The sequence below is a fragment of the Electrona antarctica genome (genome assembly GCF_951216825.1).
Source record: "Electrona antarctica genome assembly, chromosome: 10".
Taxonomy (NCBI): Eukaryota; Metazoa; Chordata; class Actinopteri; order Myctophiformes; family Myctophidae; genus Electrona; species Electrona antarctica.
Genome location: NC_136791.1, coordinates 10,412,484 through 10,427,629, shown reverse-complemented (window position 1 = coordinate 10,427,629; position 15,146 = coordinate 10,412,484). Strand labels below are relative to the sequence as shown.

Genomic DNA, 15,146 nt, shown 5'->3' with positions numbered 1-15,146 from the left:
CATGATTTGTTTGCTTTGAGAATTTGATCTACACGCTAATGCTTTAATAGGCTTAATTATTAACCACGAATGTCTTGTAATATGTTGTAACAAGGGTTGAACAGACCTTGTGCACTTTAATGCATCACGTCATCCTATATTAACCCATTGATGCCCGATGCAACGTTGTTCTACCTTTGATGCCGGCGCACTCTGCGTCTCATCAGCTATTGCTATACATGTAGCAACATAACTATTTAAAAAATAATGAATCATAATTTGAAGGTTTTTAGAAACCTTAGGTCAGGCCCTAGAAGGCGTTCCCAGATTCGGCCTCAGGCATCAATGGGTTAACCCATTAAAACCGGGAAAGCATCTGAACATTTTAGATGTTTGCGTTGGCCTCGAGACCTGCTATTTTTTGTCTTAATGGGTTTAACTGCAAAGTAAACAAATGGACCACAATAACATAGTGACAATTAGTTTTTAATTTATCTTTTTGGTGCAGTAAAATATAAAGCAGATGTTACATGGTGAGAATAGAACTGACTCTCAGTGCTGTACAAGTTGATAGACAATTGCTGCAGTTTTACCAGACTATTTTATGGCTGGATTTACATACCCACAGAAACCTCTGATTATCTGGCCCAATGTGATACCCATCTTAACACTGTCCCAACACTGTAATGAGACGTCTCATATAGCAGATTTGTGCTCATAAGGTAATAAACACCAGGAGCAAAGAACGGGTACAGAAAGGCGACGTGATTATTTCACACACAACTTATTTTGGTCATACAGGTTGATTATTTTGTTCACGTCAAAATCAACCTGGTTTAGAACAATAATTACATCAAAGTAATCGCTCCTGGTGTGTACGGACCTTAAAGCTTAATTTACACCCCGTAGTAGGCTACTATAGTGGATCTTTGCTAAACTAGAATTTCTTTCTGGCAAGCAACATCCCCATTAATGGATTATAAATTAAAGGTAGTAAAAGTTGACAGATGATTTAGATATGATAGTGGTGCTGCAATAATTTTCACCAACGCATCAACTTGCAACTGAATAAAGGAATAAGGTGCTAAATTCAAAAGCTTTTAACTTTCTGTAGCTAGTTACCAATGTTTCAATGGACCTTCAAACAGTTACAATATGCCACGATCTGGGAACACATCTTACGCATCTTATATTGAGTGGTGTGAGACAGTGTCAAACTTCAAACATACAGATTTTAATACTCGGCCTGCAGTGCAAATACAGCCTTAGATTTTCAGCTCAACTCCATGAGAGATATGTCCTGCAGTAATTTAATACTGATGTAGGTGTAACGCAACTCAACTTACAACAAAATAAACTAGAAAAGGTGCCCTTCTGGGCACAGGTCTCCACCAGGAGGATAGGAGTGCGTGTGATGTTTGGCAAAATGTTTAGGAGTAATAAACATGTTTGTTTGTTTCTTGCAACAATTTTCTTCATTTTGTTGAGGAATCATTTTGTTGATCATGTGTACCGATTTGTGTGAGATTTGGATGAAATCTGTGCGACTAACAATGTGTTTTGCAGAAATCGGCCTCATGGTGGCGCTATAACCGGCAGATGTGGAGGGATGCAGGGAAAATGTTTTTCCATGGCCTCTAGGGAGTGCGCATACATAAGTTGTATACAGGTACAGATCGATGTTATAGGTAAAAACAGGAATTGGCCTGTTATAGCGCCACCGTGAGGCTGATTTGGGTAAAAATAGTGGCATGTCGTGTGCGTGTATAATTTCCTGGAAATTGGACTGTTTGTGATTTGTGGCATTTTGTTCGAAACGGACCAATCATGTGAGCTATGGAAGCCAATCTTAGCCAATCAGGATGGAAGATGGGAAATTGTGCAGATCCGTGTTGATCACATGACTATGGACATAGTGTATACCGAATTGTGTGATGTATGGATAAAATGTGTACGAGTAATCTGCAGAATTGTGTTTTGCCTAAATCGGCCTCATTGTGGTGTTATATCAGGCCGTTGAGGAATATTTGGGGCCGAGGTTCGTCGTTGGCATCCAGGGAGTGTGTGTGCACAGTTTGGCATGGATCAGGCCAACGGTGCCGGAGATTAGCTGATAACGGACGGAAGGACGGACGGACACAAGTGCAAAACATACTCTCTCCCCATGCCTTCGGCCTGGTGGAGACAATTCATTGCACTAGCATGGACAATCTGTAGTAGCACTTTAGTGTAGTAGCACTTTAAAGTGACTAAAAAGTAATTACTAAAATGGGCATTTAGACAAAATAAGACAAAGAAGTTTATTTTGTCAAATACACGAGGACCTTAGGACTGAAGTGAACCTCACACTCTAATAGATTTTGTGAGGTTCACTCAATGAGTGAAATGTCTATGTAAGACTCATTACTCAAGAGGCATGATTCATTATGGAACCTATGTCAACATTGCCTGAGCGTTTTAAAATGTTAAGGATACATATAGCACATAGCAGAACTGAGAGAAATGATTACAGTGGGAGCATGTGAAGGTCAAAGGACCTTCATAGCATTTAATTTGGTTAAAGTTACCTTTGGTTTCCTTAGAACAAGCTACTGGAGTATACTTCACAAATTCATTTTGTCATTTTCTTTTTCAGTTTTTTTAATAACCACCACAGGCCTTGTGTACTTCAAAGGATCCCTGGCTAATAAGACTTATATGCCTAAGGCTTAATACATACAATTAAAAACACCTTAAATATTTTATTTATCTCAGAAATAGTTCATCTTTCACTCAATAGGGAAAACTCCTGTTGCAGGTAAGGTTCATGATGTAATTTGCCCATGTGAGGTCCAGCCCTATGGATTGTGCTTAAAAACGTTTAAAATATTGCTTTGATGCTCATTAACCATAGGACATATTAAGTTGTTTTTTATTAGCACATGCATTCAATAAATTCCATAGGCTGGACCACACATGGACATGATGACGTCAACTTGCGACTATTCAGTGAAAAACATAGGATAAAAGATTAAAGATTATAGAGGGCAAGTCTTTATTAGCCAGGGATCCTTTAAAAAAGCTTCAAAAGTAGCAATGATCATTACATGTATACCACTAGGCACTAACAAGATAGTGGTATATAATGCACTGTTTGCTTTACACATTGAAGGCCTCATTTTGGTCAACATTGAATGCTAAGACAAAATACATCAAAGGAAATGTTTGATCTCATCCTATAATATAAATGAACCCTAATCCTCCCCATTGGGTGAGCCAAAAACGCAACTTAATCAGAGCAGAACATATAACTTTTGCTGAAAGTGCAAATGGCACAAAAGTTCTGATTAAAATGAGCTTTAAGAAAGACAATCACAGCATTTACATCAAATATGAACACGTAATTCATAACATGGATCGCAAATGTAATTGGGTTAAATCCTACTGTAGGTAGAATTTCAAACAACCCGAAGTTACAGCACAATATACATCATTGTATACTACAGGGGTTGACACTACTGTAAGGTCTGAGGCACTTGCCTGCCAGGCAAGTGGTAACATTTGAATTACCTTCATTTTAACACAAATTCTGCGTTGTGCGATATGGACATACTTCAATATATTTATGCCAAATATCTCTAAATATACAATATGACTTGCTTCAATAGAAGCAAGTCAATTTCTCCCCCTCTCAAACGCACTTGCCCGTCGGGCAACCTGAAAGCAAACTCCACTTGCCAGAACGTTTTATTTATACTTGCCACGAGCAGTCGGGCAACCATTCGTGTCAACCCCTGAATTATACCTTCTCAGCCTTTGTAAAAGGTGACAACCCTTTAGAAAGATTAGATTTACAGTTTACACAACTGAGTAACTTCAGCAGAACTGTCTGAAGAAAATGTGATGTTAAACCCAGAGATTCTTGCAACTAACATCAAGTCTTGTTTGCGAGGGATACATTTGTGCTGATGATTGATTTCAGTTTGGAAACTAAATGAAAGTGTGTGTAAAATGGCGGTGTGTGGTGGGGTGGGGGGGGATACAATTTGCTCTTAACAAGGGTGGGAAAGCACATTTTCAAACTCTTGTATCTCAGAGGGGTCGTGTATATTAATATGCAACAACTATTAAAGTGATAGTATAATGAGCTGGGGCTGGTGATGCAGTTTCTTCCCAGAAAAGCTCTTCATGAAAAATACAAATTTTCATTTTACTCTTGTTTGACTTCTCCTTTTAGCCTCCTCTTTACACGGGAGTATGGGCTCAGTGCGTCATCCATTATGAAGTCAAAGAGGACCTTCACCCATGATGTGTAATGAGGCAGATCGTCATAGTATTCTGCTGCAATTTTCTTCACCTATGTAGCAAATGGAAAGAAAAGGATTAACTAGTTAACAGTGTAGGAAAATGGTTTAACTTTAACCACAAAGTAATTTCAAAATAATTTAATGTACAGTAACACTTATGCCAATGCTCAATTTTATTTATGCCATTTCAGGTTTCAAGTCCTTAACCCTTGACCTACTACCATTGACGGATTGAATCAATGAATCCAAACCTTCCGTTGACGGATGTGTTTTATTCCCTATAATCGGGGGCTTAATGTAGCAAGTTTTGGCTAGTTTGGCTAACGGCCGATGTAATCTACATAAAACCGGACAAAATCCTCGCGTGCACGGTCTCTTACGCACGTTGCCGGTCTTTATGTGCATAGCTGCGTAAAATGCGATATTCGGGGCTTGATTAGAGCTTAATTTGACTTAGTAATTCAAATAAACGCTGATCGCTGACTGTGTAACACAGTGCAGAAAGATAGCGGATGTTGTGATACATTAAACCGGAAATTACATCGCCAGATTCGCTCTATTCGGGCAAAATCGGCATAATGGTGAAGTTACCGCCACCATCAGGACTGGGTCTCTAAATACTATAGGATTGCCGTGCCAAAATGAGATATAGTGTGCATTAAAATGATGAATTAAAAATATGAATAGGGGTGGCAGTCCAAGGGTTGTTAATTTGTAGGCATGGGCAGTAACAATGTTACAATCTGTTGTATTACTCTTTTTAAACAGTTACAGCTTGTTATAGTCGCTGTCTGTGTTTTATTACTCTTCGTAATTAAAGTGCTTTGTCTTATCTTGCAGGTCATTTTAAACTGTACCATGGCCAGTGTACTATTCATCTTGTACTGAATATTTTATGATGAATCAGCTTTGTAATAATAATAATAATGTACGTTTGTGTGATTTGACATTCTTTCGTATAGCACTAAAAGGATATCAGCCAGGCTGCACTTACCATAGGCAGTCTACGTCCTGGAATGCTGGGGAAGTCATGGTGCTCATTGTGGTATCCCACATTGAAGGTGAGCAGGTTGAGAGAACCGTAGTAGGAGTAGGTCTCGTGGCCCTTGAGGAACATGTAGTGCTCAGCAATGAAGTGGCCAGAAATGGGGTGCAAGCCCATCCCCAACAGGGAGCCGGCTAACATATAGACCACAGGCTTGACACCCCCCAGTGAGTACAGAGCCACGTTGAACAAGATTTGGATGGTAGTGTTGGTCAGCTCCAGGTGGGTGATTGGCTTGGGGTTGATGATGAGGGGTCGAATGGCATAGAACAATGGCTGGAGAATGATCCAGACAAATTTCCGGAAGCGTGTACAGAAGAACCACCCTTCAAATTCTGTGGGAATATCCACATCCACGCCATCACCACCTAGGTAGCGGTGATGGTCTAGGTGGTAGCGCTTGAAGGAGGCAGAGTAGGGTAACCCAATCGGGAGGTTGGCAAACATGGCAAAGTAGCGGTTCCACATGGCCTTGTTATTGCCAAAGGCAGTGTTGTGGGAGATCTCATGAATGGCAAGGGTCATTGAATGATTGATACAGCTGCCAAAAGCGTATGTCCAGAATAAGACCCATTTCCATTCCAAGTCTTTAACCAGGTAGAATGCTATGAACTGGATAGTCACCATCATGCAAACAATCCATTTCAGTCTTGGGTCTGGTGTCATCAGAGACTTGATTTCTGGGTATTTGGCTGTAAAGTTGAAAGCAGAAAGTACAGTAAGATTGGGTATATTGGAGAGGGAACCAACAGAGGTTTCATCAGGTTAATGCACGAGAATACCGTTCTAAAAATATAAAGGGTCATGAACCCCTCATTTTGTCTATAAATGCATATTTTTGCCCTCTCCAGCGCTATTCAAAAAATGAACAAAATAATGAATACCATAAGCATTAGTCATTATTTTCTCCTGTTGAAATTCCTAATATCTTTAAGACCAGTTGGCAGACCACCTCATGATGTGTACAACATTCGCCTGATAGAAATGCCAACATTTTAAAATGGAAAAGTGAATTGTATTGTTTTGCAACAATGACTCACTGCATGGCTTAGCTTATACATAATAAACCTTTTATAAATAACAGTATCAAATTCTAAGACATATCCAAAAGAATGCATTGCTGACATTTCTTCCAATATTTATAACACCCTTATTTCTATTAGAGGTCAAGTTCAGAACATGTGAAGGCTTATCCTTATCAGTTGGGCCTAATCATGGGCATTCATCAAGTTTTTAGCATGCCTTCCTGAATAACATTTGAACATAACATTTTGATTATCTTTCAAACATCCGACTGTGGAGTTTTGCCGTGGTGACTGAGCTGAGCAGTGTTACAACTATGCAACATAGCTTTTTATTGCGTTCATCTTCATGACTGATATGAAAGAGAAAGATGTGTAAATATGCAAGGGTATGTGGGGTAAAGGCGTTGTTGCCCCTGGAACTTATTGTACTAGTGTAAGGCATAGTCACCACCATTATTTTTTACGGATTAAGACATCAGAGCAGAAGTTTGATTCTTTATAGGGCGAATTACATGCTTAAATGTTATAATGGCATCAGAGCAGAAGTTAGAAATTTGAATATAAACGAGTCAGGAAGCTAACTGTACTACCCTGCCAACAACAATAGTGAATACATTTGAAATGTACCCGCCTCTAACTGACAAATGTACTGTATTCTTTTAACGGAAAAGAAAAGCCAAACAAGGATCGGTTACACTATATGGCCGATACCGTAGTAGAGTAAGCGGATGCTTTGGGTAATGTAGAGAGTAAGGGAGGGTAGGGGTAGGGCCCACAGTTTTTATCCCCCCTGCTCACTCCTTATGCTTTGTAAGAAGCATGAGCTCAGTTTGGGGCTCCCCCATAGCACCCAGGATATACAGTTTACACCAGGTGAAAAATGTGTTACAAAATGGGATAAACATTTTAAGAAATGTAATTCACAGAACATACAGTAACTATAGATAAGGTGTGTCTGGTATAGTGTATAATTATGACTATTAATTCCAAAAGGGTCCTTGTGCTGTTTTGTAACTATGTTGAGACAAAACAAGCTAGGGGGAAGAGGAAGCTCCATCATTTTCTCATATTTGTCACTCAAAACAGACCAGGGACTGACAAGAAGAGGATCTGCCTAGTTGTGTCATCACCTGCAGTGCAGACTGCTGAAAAGCTGCTAGTTACACTTTCACTTCAGGCAAGCAATGCCTACATCGAGCTGATCTGGCTTACTGTGTAGTATGCAATCAGCGGCACAGTGTTAATAAATACCTGTATTTACACACCCATTCTAGTCTACACTGCTTCATTATTGACCTTGTCCAGTAGCACTTCTGTAGCACACAGAAGCTTTTAGATTAGATTAAGGAACGTATAGATGAACAAATGATAAGACACTAAATGGCAACTTATGGATATACAAAACGGAACATACATCACACAGTGGTAAAAGCAAAAGTGCTGATGAATGAATGCAAGATAAGCACCTGATGTAACATAGCAGCAGATAGCTACACTTTGTGGTTTACAGACTTGTGCCAGTATTTGCCAAAAGCTCTAGTCAGTGCTGTTGATGAGTGAAGTAGCATTTACTGTATCTCCTTACCTTACCTAACTAGACAGGATGGATTAAAAAAAAGATACATACATCACATTCCATGCTCAGCCAATCAAATAGTCATTCCGGCCAATCACTTTTCTGCCTGCACTTTTAGCCTCAATAATATTGTACTTTGCTCAGTCAATCAAATCATCACTATGTATGGGGTGATCAGCCAATCATCAGACAATGTTTGTGTTCACACAAACCCTCAAAGCTGGGCATAGGAGGGGATAGTGCCCCTCAAAAATCTAATTTAACTGTACTTTATAATGTATAAGTTGAGGAGTGATGTCTTAATAGTTAAAAGTAATAAGTCTTAAGCCTATGCTGTCCTCTGGCCTGGTGAAAGACAGAGAAAAACAGGTAGTTGTAATAGCACTTGCAGTGGGTAAACTAGAGCAAGTCCCAGCAAAGACCTGACACATCCTGAGTGTGTAGGCCACATTGTTACAAGGGAGAACTGCTTAGCTTAGAGTGGGAGAGGCCTGAAGCATGTGATCACACACACAAGTTAAACAATCAGGCAAGGCAGCAGCAAAGACGCAAGTCTTTGTAGCAAGCTGCTGAACAGCAGCATGCAAGCCTAAATAAAGGCCATAAAAGGAACATCCTCTAGAGCATAACATTTCCGACATGGATTCAAATGAAAATAAATGAAGCATTCATAAAAGGTTTCAAAGTTTCGATTTAGAGCCATTTTGTGAGTAGGCCTATGTTAAACATTTTACTAGTACTACAGTCAATGTTGTATGTTAACCTATAGAAAAAAGTAACATGTCCGACCCATTACTAACTAACCATAACCACACGCGGAAGCCACAGGGTGAGTCTTAACCGGCCACGTAGTCGGACTAACGGGATGTCGGCCTAAAGAGCAGTCCCCTCAAAACAAGCCCATGGTTATTTGTGGCCCCCCATCTCAAACTTTAAGAAATAGGCTACTCCGGCACAAACCTGGGTAAGCTACGATTAGGAACCATATAGACATTTATAATAACATGATAGAAGGAGACCAGCAGTCAGTGGCTCGTGATACTGCTCTACTCGGTAGGCGAGTCGGGCACTCTGACATGAATAATTCAGCCCAGGAGACGGCTCCTCTGTCAATGAGTTCTTTATGAGTCTCCATAGAGCTGGTCTCAGCACAATGGGAGGACCTTTTGTTCACCAATTAACTTAAGTGTCTGTTATGTTAACAGTGAAAAAAAGACAAGACGCAAAACAAGGGCTTCACAGAAAGCCTACTCAACATGACAAGACCCTGCATACAGTGGACCACCTGATGTCATCACAGGGGTACCCGTCTGCCTCCACATGCTCACTATCTTGACATACAATCTGTAATTGTATGCCTCTTCCTGTGAGAAATGAGGATATTGCAATGCTTGAGAGGGGTCAGGCAGAATCCCCCTTTGGCAAAAAAGTACCGTTTATACGTGTGGTGGGGGGCTCAGAGTGCTTCCACTAAGGAAAGTAGGCTTTCTAATGACACAACCCGCCTTTGTTTTGGTGAGTAGCAAAAACGTTCTTCTTATTTACGCTAAAGAGGAGAGGCTAGTCTGAATTAATGCGAGCCCCGGAAGTCGAGAGTAACATAGCTCTAAATGCAACGCAATAACGCATTAGACCTATGGACCAGAGCTACATCAAAGTATGCTGCAAGTGTTGATTACCGGTAGGCCTATGCTGTCTTTACAATGTTTTGACACCGGACCACAATGGAAACAATTAAGCCCTTAGGGCTTTTTGCGTTATCCTTTTGCAATGTTAGCCATTGCATAATCGTACCACTGTACTATTTGCAAACTGTATTAGTAGTAAAACAGTTTAAAAAAAAGTTAGAATCAACCAGGGCGTGTATGCCCTTTATACTAATCCATAACGATATTGCTTCACTGTGTGTGTGTGTGTGTGTGTGTGTGTGTGTGTGTGTGTGTGTGTGTGTGTGTGTGTGTGTGTGTGTGTGTGTGTGTGTAAACGCGTTTTCTGGTTCTGATTTTCATTTACATGTCCGTAGACTAGTCGGGAGTGACTGTGGTTGACTGACTAATTTGGTAAAATTAAAATAAAAAAGAGAGATAGAGAGGAAAGAGAAACCACGTAGGCCTACGTGTTTAAAACGAAATAAGGACGTGGTTGTGTTCAAACTGTGCCACACCAAATAACCACAGACGAATAACTGTTACCTGGGACTTATTTAGCTACGACTTGTGTCCAAGACTCCAAGTCTGTTGACACTGGTACCGTTAAGCTAAGCTCGCGAGGTGTCGCTTGCCCCAAAATAAGAGCTCTACAAGGCAAGCTTGTTGGCTCGTAGATAATTTTTTTATTTTATTTTTTAGGAGAAAGAAGAAGGCTTCAGCAGCTAACGTTTAGCTCTCTGGAAGTAAATGATAACAAGAAAACTGACAAATCCACTTATAACGGCTATCTTACTTTGATCCCCACCAATTTTACTAGCACTAGCACCAAATCGATCGTTGTACCACATTGTGCCGAAGCTGGCTCTAAGTTAGCCGGTGGTGTTGCTCGTCGTTAGCCTGTTTTTTTTTTGGGGGGGGGGCGTTCGTTGTTTTGTTAAAAAAAAAGAAAAAAGAAAGCAGCGTCAGCTCACCCAAAATCTCTTTCCTTCTGTCTGCGTGAGGCTGTTCGGTGTAGACCCACTCATAGTCCTCTCGGGCGATCCGGTTTCCCATTGCTTGTATTTTATCGACGAGTGTCAATAACTGAAAAATATGCGCTCTGGAGACCGTTATCTAACAAGCCCCTAGTGCGGCGGCCTGCCCGTTCTTTCTCTGTTCCTGGTGAAGTGTTGTGTGACTGATGTTGTCTCATGACGAGAGACGACGAGGAGGATGGAACCATAAAGATTCAACACGCCCACTTCATTCATGTCCAGTGTTGCCAGGTTTGCGAGAGCAACAAGCAACCAGGTCTACTTTGATTGGTAGGGGGGGGATCATTTCCCTCTCCCTTGGGCCTGCTGAAAGGTGGATTTTCAGGCCTGTTTTAAAAGATGTAAGTGATTCATTTTTTGAGGGAGGGGATGAGGGCATTCCACGCTTTGGTGGCAGTGCCAGACAGTGCTGTAGCTGTAGGAGAATTTACTAAATGTTTTGTTTTGAAAGTGGGTGGTACCAGTAGTCTCGCTCCTTGCTCACTTTTTTAGGTAGTTGGTAACTTGGTATGCGGGTTACGGGCTTACGGATACTGAGGGCATTGAGGGCAAGGCTGCATTTACAATTATGAATGTCAAACCCATTTTCAATTGCTTAACTCTGTCTTGCAAAATGGGTTGGAAAGAGGTGGGTCATGGGCGCCAGGCCGAGAACTGGAAGTAGTCAAATTAGTTTGTTTTGGGAGGTCTGGTCTGGAGCTTAGTCTTAAGAGACATAGTGAGTAGTTAATAGGGATGCTGGAGAACCAGGAGGTGGAAGCATAGTCAAGGAAAACATGAGCCCAAAATTAACAATACTTTAACCAGTACTGTAAAGTACGGAGGGGTGCCCTGGTTGGGCGCAGCCATAGCTGAGGTGTACCATTAAGGAAAGTGCAGCTTGACACCGCAGCAATTGCCTACACCTGGCCTACAGCCCCAGGGCACCGCTCGATGAATTTGTCTATACATCGGCTTTTTTGAAATAACCAAGATGTTTTCAAAACATCTTGGGAAAAAAGGGAATATTTGACAGATTCTTTAAACATTCTAACTGCACAAATTTGGTACGAGGCTCCCTGGCACAAAACATTTTTAGATGGGCCGGGGTACATTCAATTGGGGCCGGGGGTCCATGAAATGCAAATATTTGAGAACCGTCCATTGGTTTAAAATAATAACAATAAAACGTGAAGCAAGCCAAGCCCAAATCAGAAGCTACACTTATTATACAATATACAAGCAACTTTACAGAAAATGAATAATAAGCAGACATGGCAACACTGTTCCTGTCGAGCTCCTCCCCTCAGATGATCAGTTCACTTGGGGTTGCAACCTCCTTTTATATACTCTATGGTTGCAACTTGCAAGCAGGTTGCAAGCAAATCTATGGTTGCCTGCCTGTGATTGGTCTACTGACACTGCCCGTCTTGACTGTCGGCTACAAGAGAATCAGCATGGGCACACTTGAGCCGACATGGGGGGCGAAAGGATGCTGATTCCCGACGTCTTTCCGCTTTTTAGACAGCTGGTGGATGGAAAAGAAGCTCCACGCCCGTCGGCCAGATTCCCGGAAAAGCTTGCCCCAGCGGGGCAATGACAGCTTGGCACGGATTTGGGTGTGTTCTAAATAAAGTGCTAGTGTTGATTATCGTGTATTAATCTAATTATAGTAAACTAATACTATTACACAAAAAATGATAAAGATGAATATGCCTGCCCTGCATGGTATAAATCAAGTCATGCACGCAAAATAGACCCTATCCTCAACGAGACCTGCAGGATAATGACTGGGTGCATCAAAACAACCCCCATACCCTGCCTCTACGCCCTCTCTGGAATCGCCCCCCCTGACATCCGCAGAGCAGTCGCCGCCAAAGCCGAGCGCACAAAGCAGGCCCATGACAACCGGCACTCACTGCACGAACACTTTGCCCCCCAAAAACGGCTCAGGTCCAGAAGCAGCTTCCTGGATACCACTGCAGAACTGGAGACCACACCATCTGTCGCCAGGACCGCGGAGTGGCACAGCCAGTGGAGCAGCATGGGTAGCCTGACAACCCAGTGGACAGAGAGAGGCATCACCCCAGACGAATGTCTTGCGACTGGCCATGATCAATCTTGGGCCGTCTGGAAAACCCTGAACCGTCTGCGGGTCGGCGAGGGACGCTGCAAGGCATCCATGAAGAAGTGGAAACTGACTTTTTCTGGTGCATGTGTGTGTGGCGAACCACAAACAATGGACCACATCATGGGATGTATCTCTGCTCCACAATGCACTGGAGATGACCTGGCCGAACCAAATGCCGCTGCACTCGCCTGCGCCAACCACTGGAAAGACGTGATATAGAGGATGGCCAGACACGACGAAGAAGTACAATAATGTTTCAAGTTTACACATACAAACAAATTACACAATAATCAACACAAACACTTTATTTTAGAACACAAGCAAACGGCATAAACAATATTAGTTTGCCTCTTCTACAAAAATAAAACGTACAAGTTAGCTCTTGTGTCATACCATACTACTTGTATTATTTCCCACCACGGAGTAACCTCGCATCAGACTATCCAGGCATCCAGCATATCCACCTCGGAGGACAGTCAAGACGGGCAGTGTCGGTAGGCCAATCACAGGCAGGCGGGGCGTCACCATGCCTATGCTCGGACACAAACGGAATTCACGCGTTGCGCGCTTAGAGTATAGGTTGCGCGTATAGATATATATCTATGGTTGCAAGTCCCTAAAGCCAAATTCCAATACCCAAAATCTCGGCCACTCGCTCACTCCCACTAGATCACTCGGGGTCATTCCAGCTTGACCCGGAAATGGTTAACGTTCCAATTGTTAATGTGCTCCATCGAGGAGGCGAGTGGAGTCGAGTGGAGGAGCCTAGTGGGTGCAGGCTCGGTGGGGTATTTTGTCTCCTCGCGGCGGATTTCCGCATCACGTGTACATGAAAACACAGAACTCCAATGCGCCCTCTACCGATTCCAGGATCAACAAAGACCCAAATAAGCAAATAAATAACATGATTTTCAGCTGGTTTAGGGTAATGCTAAAAGATTTATTTAAAAAAATCTCAGATTTCTGGTGGTTTTGGGCGCAAACAAGACACATTCAACTGGGATGGATTATCGCAACGGCTGTATGTATGTATGTATGTAAGTAAGACAAACAAGAGTACAGTTAGAAATTAATACATTTGCTGTAAAACAAGTTTTTACAGCAACTGTACCACTTACCAATATACATTGTGAGTGACTAATGATGCAATAGCTTGAGAACATAGTGTCCCTTTCGAATCAGGCCCACAGGAATTCCATCATGTATAATTGGTACAACTGGGAGTGTTTGTAAAAATGAAAAGCAACCATACTCCCTAAAGGCAAAATGTCTTGTTAGGTGTTACAGATAACTTAATATGTCAAGACAGACTGGACTATGATACTGATGATCATGTATCATGGCCAGTATCATGTCAGCAAAATGGTCAATATCATGTCAGTATCAGTAATGGTCACTATGTTACTGTTAGTTGTTGTTGTTACTGCGTTTACTTTTTCGGCGCATGCTCTGCTGCGACGGCACGGTCTGTTCGTTTGTTGGTGCTGGGTGTTTTCGTCTTTCTCGTCTATTTTCGTCATTTTTGTTTACTTTTACTTTTTGTCTGTCCATGAGATTCCCCCCCCCCCCCCCCCCCCCCCCCTGTCTGGCTAAACAACCATCATGCTAGACATGTACAGAACAACCTGGATTGTATTTATTATCCTTTGGATAATAAATGACAGCTCTGCGGTGGCTCCGGTGGTTAGCCCAGCGTTAACGCCGGATACCAGCGGTGACTACGGGACACTCATCCACACCTACAGCCGGGATGATCTCCTTCAACTACGGTCCTCTATTTTGTGCAACGTCAGACCGATGGACTACCTTCCTCCTGAGATGCGTCCCAGAAAGAGGGGGAGACGAGGGGGTGTACGGACCAGACTGAGGAGACGTCGCTTCAGACCCCATCTCCCCTCGATCATCCTGGCTAACGTTCGCTCTCTCTGGTACAAGATGGACATACTACACGCCAAGAGCCGGCTGGAGAGAGCCTACAAGGAAGCCTGTATCATCGCTCTGAATGAAACCTGGCTCGACGAGACCATACCGGACTCCGATGTCAGCCTGGATGGATTCACCATCATACGGGCGGACAGGACAGGTCAGTCGGACAAGGACAGTGGCGGAGGGGTCTGCATCTACGTCAACAACAGGTGGTGTAATAACATCAAGGTACACCTAACATAGAGATGCTAACCCTGTCACTTCTTCCCAAGAGAATTCCCAACTGTGGTTGTCGGGTGTGTTTACATCCAGCCTAAAGCTAACTACAGAATAGCAGCAGAGCTAGTAGCCGAGGCAGCTAATTCTCTAATGGCTAGGTACCCCGAAGCCCCGTTGTTTTTTCTTGGAGACTACAACAACTGTAGACTCGAGGGGGTCCTGCCCTCTCTCCATCAATATGTGGACGTTCCCACGAGGAAGGAACGGATCCTGGATCTGTGTTATGGAATTATCGAA

The 15,146-nt window shown here is 42.5% G+C and overlaps 1 protein-coding gene across 2 annotated transcripts; it reads right to left on the bottom strand.

Annotated features, from left to right (window-relative positions):
- Positions 1 to 449: 449 nt before the first annotated feature.
- LOC306931756 (sphingolipid delta(4)-desaturase DES1-like) lies at positions 450 to 10,732 on the bottom strand. Of its 2 annotated transcripts, XR_013791056.1 has the most exons (4): positions 10,532 to 10,732; positions 5,260 to 6,002; positions 2,380 to 4,315; positions 450 to 2,327 (listed from the first exon to the last, which is right to left on the bottom strand). XR_013791056.1 is itself a non-coding variant. In XM_079513363.1 (3 exons), the coding sequence occupies exons 1-3, from the start codon at positions 10,611 to 10,613 to the stop codon at positions 4,169 to 4,171; spliced, it is 972 nt and encodes a 323-aa protein (XP_079369489.1). In that variant the 5' UTR covers positions 10,614 to 10,732; the 3' UTR covers positions 450 to 4,168. The 2 variants fall into 2 exon arrangements, 1 of the variants encoding a protein (XP_079369489.1); XM_079513363.1 differs by having other exon boundaries at positions 450 to 4,315.
- Between the last annotated feature and the right edge of the window lie 4,414 nt (positions 10,733 to 15,146).

Excerpts from the sequence above, each read along its gene's own strand:
- LOC306931756 (XM_079513363.1), bottom strand. The coding sequence starts at position 10,613 with ATGGGAAACCGGATCGCCCGAGAGGACTATGAGTGGGTCTACACCGAA. Across the intron at positions 6,003-10,531 it reads CAGAAGGAAAGAGATTTTGG|CCAAATACCCAGAAATCAAG; the intron begins GTGAGCTGACGC and ends TCAACTTTACAG. Across the intron at positions 4,316-5,259 it reads CAGGACGTAGACTGCCTATG|GTGAAGAAAATTGCAGCAGA; the intron begins GTAAGTGCAGCC and ends TTTGCTACATAG.